The 8,729-nt window shown below is 36.3% G+C and overlaps 1 protein-coding gene across 3 annotated transcripts in view; it reads left to right on the forward strand.

Moving 5' to 3' along the window:
• LMBR1 (limb development membrane protein 1) overlaps positions 1-8,162 on the forward strand; it is a 66,397-nt gene extending 58,235 nt beyond the window's left edge. For all 3 annotated transcript variants that reach the window (XM_051812891.1, XM_051812892.1, XM_051812893.1), the window contains 2 exons: positions 4,211-4,372; positions 6,293-8,162. In XM_051812891.1, the coding sequence (XP_051668851.1) occupies positions 4,211-4,372; positions 6,293-6,375 (245 nt within the window). In that variant the 3' untranslated portion in view covers positions 6,376-8,162. The remainder of the gene's footprint in view (positions 1-4,210; positions 4,373-6,292) is intronic.
• The last annotated feature ends 567 nt before the right edge of the window (positions 8,163-8,729 follow it).

The following is an 8,729-nucleotide window of genomic DNA, read 5'->3' on the forward strand; positions in this document are numbered from 1 at the left end:
TTGAATTTAAAAAAACAACCCGACAACACAAAAGAACAACCTACAGCTGTATTTTAATTTGCCATCATTTTCAATGGAAAGAGCATGTATGCATGGGCTTCTTTTCTACACCAGAGTGAGCTGTTGAATGTACATTCGACATACATGAGCTGCAGAACATACTTTCTAAGGAAGAGATGCGAAGCATTTTCTACAGAATATATTCTTTTAAAAAGGTAGGTCAGATTGGAAACTTAGAACAGGAGATGAGGAGAGGAATAGTTATGAGAACTGATTGTCCGGGGAAGTATAAAATAATTTCATGTTCACTGTGAAATTACAGTGCTCAGTTTCTGTCAAAAAACACATTCAGGGATTCCAGGTAAAACATTTGAGATAACATTGAGTGAAAATGTTTTTTTAAAAACAGTTAATGACCCTTCATTTATTAAGTTTTTTCTTTATCAGCAATGATACCAGGCTACTTTCATTTTCTCTAAAATAATCTGCTTGTATTTTTTGTTAGTTCATTTTTCAAATTAAAAAATTCAGAGTCCAGCGTAGCAGAACTGAAGAACTTCTGATTCTATTGTTAAGAACTGGCAGTAGCATTTGAAGTAGTTAAACTATTTTAACCAGTTTGAAAGATGTTTTGTATCTTCACCTTGTTCAATAAGGTAATCTGCAGCTTGAATTCTTGAAGTTAGATTTCAAGGCTATTATATATTTAAGTGGTGCGGAATTCTTGCAGCTAATGTGAATTTCATTGGGAACATTAAGTGGAACTAAACAAAAGTCTTCACCTCGGGCTGTACAAGTCTTAAATACAAGATGAGAAGTTTTGGCTGAGGCCTACAGACCAGCAGTGCATGCCCAGCAGTTCTGTAGCTGATTTTCTTTTCAACCAGAATACTGCTGAATCAAGAGTAGTTAATGTTTTCTAGTAAACTACACTGTATATTGTCACACTGGGTGTATCTACGGATGAGGAGTTTTAGTAGATTCAGTACTCATTTCTACAACAGACAATAAAACCTCTGTAATGCATTTTGGAGCGTTGAATCTTAAAAAATGCATTCTAGAGCTCATTTTTAAAAAATCTCTAGTAAAACTTCACAAAAGTACAAAAGAATAATTCAAGTATTTAAACTAGTGCAGTTTTAAAATACGGACAGTACAATAAAGATCTAAGAAGTAAAACGGTTCTAGCACACAGAGCAAGATGTTATGTTGAAAAATCAGTGTTTCAGAACAGAATTAAAATGTTAGTTTGTGTCCAGTGAGTTACTGCATTCAAGAATTGTTTAAAAGAAAATAAAATTAATTGTTAATGATCCATGAGATTAAGAGTTGATAATAACTGGATTCTGTGGCAGTAAGTGTACACGCTGGGTCCATTGTTGTCTCATAGGAAACAGATTAATGGTAAAACTCACTTAAAAAACAGACTAACAAATGAAATTCCTGAATAGTTTGCCATAGAGATAAATAAAAGAAGAAAAAAGATGGAACAATTAACACACAGCTAACAAATGCACAGTCACAGCTGTCCAAACAGGATTAATAGAGTGTATTAGAGTACAGTGAGTCATGTGGTGCTTTGCAAAAATATCAATGTGTGTTGCACTACATGCCACTGCCCTGTGGCACTGAATAGATGAAAAGAAATAAATATGTTAAGCAGATTCATAGTCTTTTCTCTTTATTAAAAAAGCAAGTTTCTAGACTATACTGAAAAGGCTGGACTTTATCCTTATGGGAAAGGTGAAAAAGCAAAAGTTATCTGATACATGCACTGACCTTCTTCAAGTTTTAAAAATGGAAATAGAATTTTTTATGTTTCATAGCATTCTTATTAGATATGTAGGTGATGGATGTGTCTAATCTGTCATTCTTCCAGAACTCCAGGAAAGTTTTTACTAAAATAAGTTATTCTACTTAAATAAGTTAATTCATTTTTTCCCAGAACTTTTCAGTCTTTTAGCAGCCCTTCAAAAATGTTTCCCATCAGCACCATACTGCTAACCACCGAGAAACAAATTGGGAACAGGGCACTTAATAATCAGGAACACAGAAACAAACAATTGCAGACAAAATGGAAATTTCTAATATACAAAAGTTCTCCTAGAATTCTACTCTTGAGCGTTAAAATCCCCCGTAAACAGGGATTTTAAACTTCTTTGTATGTACAGTCTAAAAACATACTATTTTTTTTAACCTGAAGAATTCTCTAATATTTTGTAAATTGTCACCAGCTCTTGTGTATATGTATTTGGAGCAGTAGAGATGCAGGTTTCTATTCAACTACTAAATAGTTTTTCAAATTAGTCTTGTTTTTTTTTTCTCTGTGAGCTCAGTAGGTACTTCTTCTGTAAGAAAGTCATCCAAAGCTTTTTATCTCTTTCTCCCACAAGTTTACGAAATGTTACTGTGTCAGATCTTTTCTCATGAGCAGTGACATTTTTTATTTGTAAGAAGAAGTTGAATGTAATATATAGACAGTATTTTCCCACCTGCTCTAACAGAAGTGTCAGGGTTCATTTCTGTTTGTCCTTGTAACACTGCTCTGTGGGTTGCTGTTCTTCTGGACCTATTTGTATCAAGGAATGTTATTCCTTTTCCAGAGAACTCTCGCCCTGGTGTTCTACCTGTTTTGTTTCTTTTCCTTTAAAGCTCTGGAAGACTGTACATTCAAATCTGACTTTCTCAATTTTCCTGTAACCTCACAGTCTGACTGAAACACTGCTGCCTTTGGAAATGTTAAGGACACTGTTTGCCTTTAAGTGGAAAAGCAGTTTTTTGTCCTTCATCTCTTTACCAGTTAATTCAGGCAGCCATTTTCTTCTTTTTGTGGTAAGATCTTCTGAGCTTTTTTGATATTTCTCCCTGTTGCTATTTTGATCAGCTTCAGTGATTGTTTTGCTTCATCCTTTGAAACTTTTTCTTTTCATTTTCTTCATTTTGGGATCTTTTCCTTAGATATGAAGTTTGATTCCCGTGTTTTGATGCCGAGTACAAGAAGTAGGTGTATCTTTTAACATTGTGATAATTAGCTGCAAGTCTTTGGTATCCAGTCACAATGAGATTCCTAAGTGCCAAGCTTACCCTTGAAAGGAGGGTAACTGACCCTTAATTCTGTCTCTCTTCCTTTATTATCACTGTTGAAGTCAGTTCTTAAAAGACCCCAAACCTTTATGAAATAACTTAACAGAAAACTCACTTCCAGGAGCTTCAGAGCCAGGGCTGTTTTGTCATTGCCTCATTTGGTGCTGCTGTGTTAGTTCTGGGATAAAGCAAATCTTCTTTTGCCTGTTGTAAGAACAAGTTTTCCTGTGACATCATCTACACCAGAGGTTTTTTGGGAATATAATGGTTTAGCAATCATAGACAATGGTTTTGTGGGTATCCTCTCAATGTTCTGCCATTTATTCAGTGTGGTACTTGCTAAGACTTGACAAAAGAGCAGCCTATGGTTCTTCCTCTCCTGCTTTCTGGGATGGGCCCTACAGCTTGTAGACATTTCCACGTGTTGGAAAAATTGTGTTCATTTAACTGTAGTGATTGACAGGCCTTTGATCAGCACAAAGCCCGAGTGTCAGGGTTTGAGATGCACTGTGAAGGAGACCTGTCAGCACCGTCTTTCAGCCACATACTCCATGGCTGTAGTGGTGGGTTTATCCAGGAGAAAAACTGCAGTTGCAAAGATGTCTTTAAACTTTGGTTTCAAAAACAATGGCTCTGGAAAAACACTTACAAAGGCTTAGTGTTTACCACAAGATGTTGTGGCTCTCATAGAAAGGCTCTTTCCTACGTGTATTTTTTTATAAGGAAGCCCATGGGGCATTTCATCCTTTCTGGAATAAATAAGGATTTCATAGAAACTGAAGTTTCAAGCAGTTTTCATGCTAAAGCTAGATTTTTTTTTTCCTAGTTTTATTTATTTATTGAAATTATAAAAGCCTAGAATAGACAATTTCAACTCACATTATTCAAGCATTTTCCTAGGAAATTTAGGAAACATTTTGGTAAGGGTTTTGGTATAGTTTTATAGTGGTCAACAAAGTAGAATATGATCTTGAGAACACTGTCTTGTGCATTTAACGGTGTGTCTTCTAATGTGTTGTCTGAAAGAAATCTGCATTCAAATGTAAATGTAATAGAAATAAATTTTTATGTTTCTTTAAAAAATGTTATAAATATTTTGATCTAAATCTTACATGCAATTTAACAGGAATCACCAGATTTGATCTGCTTGGAGACTTTGGAAGGTTCAACTGGCTGGGGAACTTCTATATTGTACTATCTTACAACTTGCTCTTTGCTATCATGACAACATTGTGTCTGGTCAGAAAGTTCACTTCTGCTGTGCGAGAAGAGCTCCTGAAGGCATTAGGTAACACAGCTCTGAGAATTCTGTTTGTGCTTGAAGATTTCCTTTCTCCACTGTTGTTGCCTTGATGTGCATGTTACTGGTAAAGTTCTGGAAACTTTTCTTTTGGTGGAAGTTTCCGTAAGTTAAAATGAGGATTCATAGCATTGTGGTTTTTTCTGAAGAGTCCAGAGCTAAAGTACAGTGTTGATTTTAATGATATGTGAGACTTGCTGATCTGCAGTTGGATTTTCAGCCTTTGGAGAGCACAGTAGTGACCAATTATTACAAACCAGAACTGCAGCTTGTGTATGGGTTGGCTGTTTTTTGTTTAAAGCAACTTATTAGCTCCCTAAAATAGTGGAGGTCTTTGCTGCTTTGTTGTGATGCTTTTTTCCAGCACGTGTTCAGAAAATCTTTGTATGGAATATACAGAATCTTAGCAGATGTCTGAGTCAAACCTGTACCTGATATAACAAAAAATTTGATCAAATTGTGCATTCATATTTCTTGATCATAGAAGAAAGACTTGAAACACATTTGATACTAAGAGGATAAAATGTACATATGTATTGTTGTTGCTACATCTTGTCTTTACTAATTAACAAGTCTCCTGTCTTTTTAGATCCTTAGAGTGGTATTTGCTTATATTGTGAGGATTAATGGTGAAACTTAATTGTTTCTTTGTAACTGTGGATTCAGTTTGCAGCATCTAAAAGTTACTCATGTTAATTTTTACTGATTACTGCTTTCAGAGTTGTGATGCTGAAACAAACTCCAAGCACTTCTCAGAGTGCACCTCTGCTGGTAGCAAATTAGGTTAAAATTATTGTAAAATAATTATAAATAAAGTATTTAATAAAAAACTATGTATGTTGAAGGCAGTGTAACAGACCTGAAAATGCAGGAGCAGTAGGATAGGTGGTCGCTGAATTTGACACAAGTAGGGAGTTATAAACCCTGAAATGTCCAGATTCCTGACAAAAATTGGGTATTCACTGCTGTACATAACAAACAGTGTCAAGAATGAGAACCAAAATTGGCCTATGACCAGAAAGAGTTCATGTAATATTGGGACTTACAAATAAGACACTATTGAGGAGTTTTAGGTTCTTTAGTAGTGCAGTCAATTTTGGAATTCCAGCAATGCAAGAAATTTAACTTTGTATGTCATGGCACTTGACTAAAACATTCAGTATAGTCTACACTAAATGAATTAGAAGCTCTTTCCATTTTTGATTCTTAATTTTAGAGGCTTGATAGGAGAGTTCAGAGAGGAACTGTAGCAAGCAAGGAAGGACTGACATCATGCCTCTTGTGAATAAAATATGTTTAAATTTACCACCTTTCCCCACCTCCCCTCCCTCCCCCAAAAAAGAGTAATTTAATTACTTGCCTGGGGCAGGATGTGAGACTTGAATTAGCACTAATAGTAGAGAACTGTGCAATAAGAACAAATGGCTGGAAACTGAGATAAATCATAATAATGTAGGCCTAAAAATGTTATTAGACATATAAACACTTTAGAGAGGTGATATGGTCATCACCAATGACATTTGGATCAACAATGGGTGATTTTCAGAAAGATGCTATAGTTTAAAAGAAGTATTTTAGGTAATTACTTAGGTCTTTGTAGGTTGACAGGGTAAAGTATTGCAAGTCTTTCTTGGTTCTTAACATCTAAGCCTGTGATTTCAGCAATGTTAAGTGAGGATTCTCTGGCTTCCATACTTGTCTGTTTTAATGGGGTTTTCTCACTTAAAAACCACTGAGGGAATTTCCCAGAAGTAATTCTTACCGGAGCTAGGAGGTCAGTTCTGGTCTTCAGCAAATGTGAAGTCCTTAACCACAAAGTAGAATTTGGATTCTCTGTATTCTTTTGAACTCATGTATGCATGAAACATGGGAGAGTCTGAGTTTTATCTCATTCTTAATATTTTGCAGGATTAGATAAACTTCATCTATCAAACAATCCAAGAGACTCGGAGACAAAGCCGTCCGCAAATGGCCATCAGAAATCACTGTGATAACAATCACCTGCAATCAACAGAGCTGAAAACATCAACCTCATGGCATTCCCGTCATCTCATCAGCATTTTTAGATTGCTTTTAGTTGTTGTTAGTTTGGGTCCAGCCTTGTCTCATTTTTGATGCTCTGTGCTTCTGAGGAAGTTAGGTGTGTCACATTCTTCTCTTTCCAGTGAACTTTTGGTCTGCTTGTTTATTCCCCAGTAAGTTAATGCAGGAGGTGCCTTGAAGACTGGAAACTGAAGAGAATAACGCATTCCTTTTTATTTGTTGAAAGTCTCACATCTTTATTTTTAAACTTGTTACCATTTTGAATGCACAGTACCTCCTGTGTTACACAAACACAGCTATAAAGAATAACTTTGGGACTTGGTTAAAAAAAAAAAAAAGAAGAAAAGATACACTTGAAGCCCAATATGACCCTTACTGGAAATGTAAAGTACCTGGAGTAGGCATCCTTGACAGGAGACAAACAGTTCTACAAGAATGTCTTAAAAATAGCAGTAACTGGTGGAGATCACAGTTCCCTTTGTGCTGCATACAGTAGGCTGTGTCACGATGCTTTCTTGGAAGGCCAATGTTTTCAGCTGTCTGTCCTTGGCTCTAAATGCCAGGTTGCTTTACTGGTGGTCAAACAATGTCTTATTGAAGTCCACATGAAGATTACCTTCAGTGTTAAATCTGAGCCTAGTATGCTTTGTAAAAAGCTGTGTAGACCCCCTGTCACAGCTCTTACAGTTCTGTGAGCTACTGTGCTGTGGAGGTCCTTTACCCTTCCCAGTACCCCCCTGTAAAATTCTTGATGAACTACTGTGTGTAAGCAGTACTTGTAATCAATGCAAGGAGCACAGGCCTAGGAGGCTGCAGTTGCAGTTTTCTACAGTCTTTAATTTGAAGTAAATTTCTCTGAATTTGTACTCCAGTTACCAGGCTTTCTGTTCAGTGGCACAGTTCAGTGTCTGTCACTAGCCTGTTTTTTTAATGTACACATGAAGATGTATATAGGCCTATATGTATAGATATCGTAAATTAAGATTATAGAGATGACATAGGTGGTCTGATAAGTAAAACTTGTGTGTTCAATCTTGGTAGTTTGAATTTCTGCAGTGTTACAGTTTAACTGCTCAGAGGCCTTAGATTCAGATGGCATTGGTGGGTGGTAACATCCTTTCTCATAGCATTACTGCAGCCTTGGGAATCCTGTAAGCAGTTTACAGTAAAGAAAAAACCAAGTAAGTATTCAAAATCTGGTTGCATTTTTGTCCTGCTTCAAACAGATTGGAATGGGGACATGTTCAGTGAGTGCCCATCATGTAGGGAGCCAGAAAATATTCCTGTTTATTTCCCATTTCTGTAAAACAACTGTGTCAGTCTGTCTGTAGTTTGGGGTTTTATATATGATCAGTTGGGGACAACTTGCTTTCCACTGTGGTTCCGAAATAAGGTAAACCTTGTGTCAGAAACTCTTTGACTGTTCTCCTGAGATGACTGCTCTGGGCTGTCGCCCTTATTGCTGTCTGTGTGAATGTCTGCTTGGTTTTTTCACTAAAATGCTTAAAAAATCAAGCTCCAGTACACATGAGGATTTCTCTCTTTTTTTTTTTTTTTTAAGCTGCCTTTTCTGACTTGATCTGGGGCATAATGTAAATATTGCTGTAGTAAATATGATGCTAGAGAGTTACTTTTTTGTGTGTGTGATTGGTATAAATGCAAGGCTTATTGAACTGACTGTTGATGTGTTGTACCAAGTCTTGGAAGACAAAGTAAAATTGCTTGATTTCACTAAGATTTACAAGCATCTTTTCTGTTGTTTGAGTTTAATGCTGACACTTTAGAGAGAAATCTTTATCTGAGTCAAAGTTCTGCAACTAAGAACAGGGAGCTGTAACTGAAAGTTGTTTTAAAATGTGTTTACATTTAAAATATTGGGAGATATATTATTAGGGGCACCATTCAGGTATTCTCAGAGCTTGTAGCCCTATGTGTTAGCATTATAGTTAAAAACAACTGAAATGTGTCCACTTCTTCATGCAAGTCATTGTATGACCAAAATTGTTCTCATGTCTTGATGGGACTGGTGAATTGTGGTGTGTGAGGCCAGTTAGCTATATAGAAATATTTTTGTTACAAAATTAAGACAGTTATTTAAATACACTCTGAAACTGAAGAAATTAATATTAGGAATACACCAAGGGAGTGTGAACCATCCTTGGTCTTGCTCTTCATGCCTTTGGAGAGATGTTTGTCCTGACACCAGTGACCCAGGAACACAGAAAAGGGTGGATTATACTGTGTGTGTGGTTTCTGAAAGTGAGTTGGGCAATTACTTAAACTAAGCAGAGGCAGTTCCTGC

Source organism: Manacus candei, unplaced genomic scaffold (genome assembly GCF_025592945.1).
Source record: "Manacus candei isolate 608988 ecotype Guabito, Panama unplaced genomic scaffold, ASM2559294v1 h1tg000089l, whole genome shotgun sequence".
NCBI lineage: Eukaryota > Metazoa > Chordata > Aves > Passeriformes > Pipridae > Manacus > Manacus candei.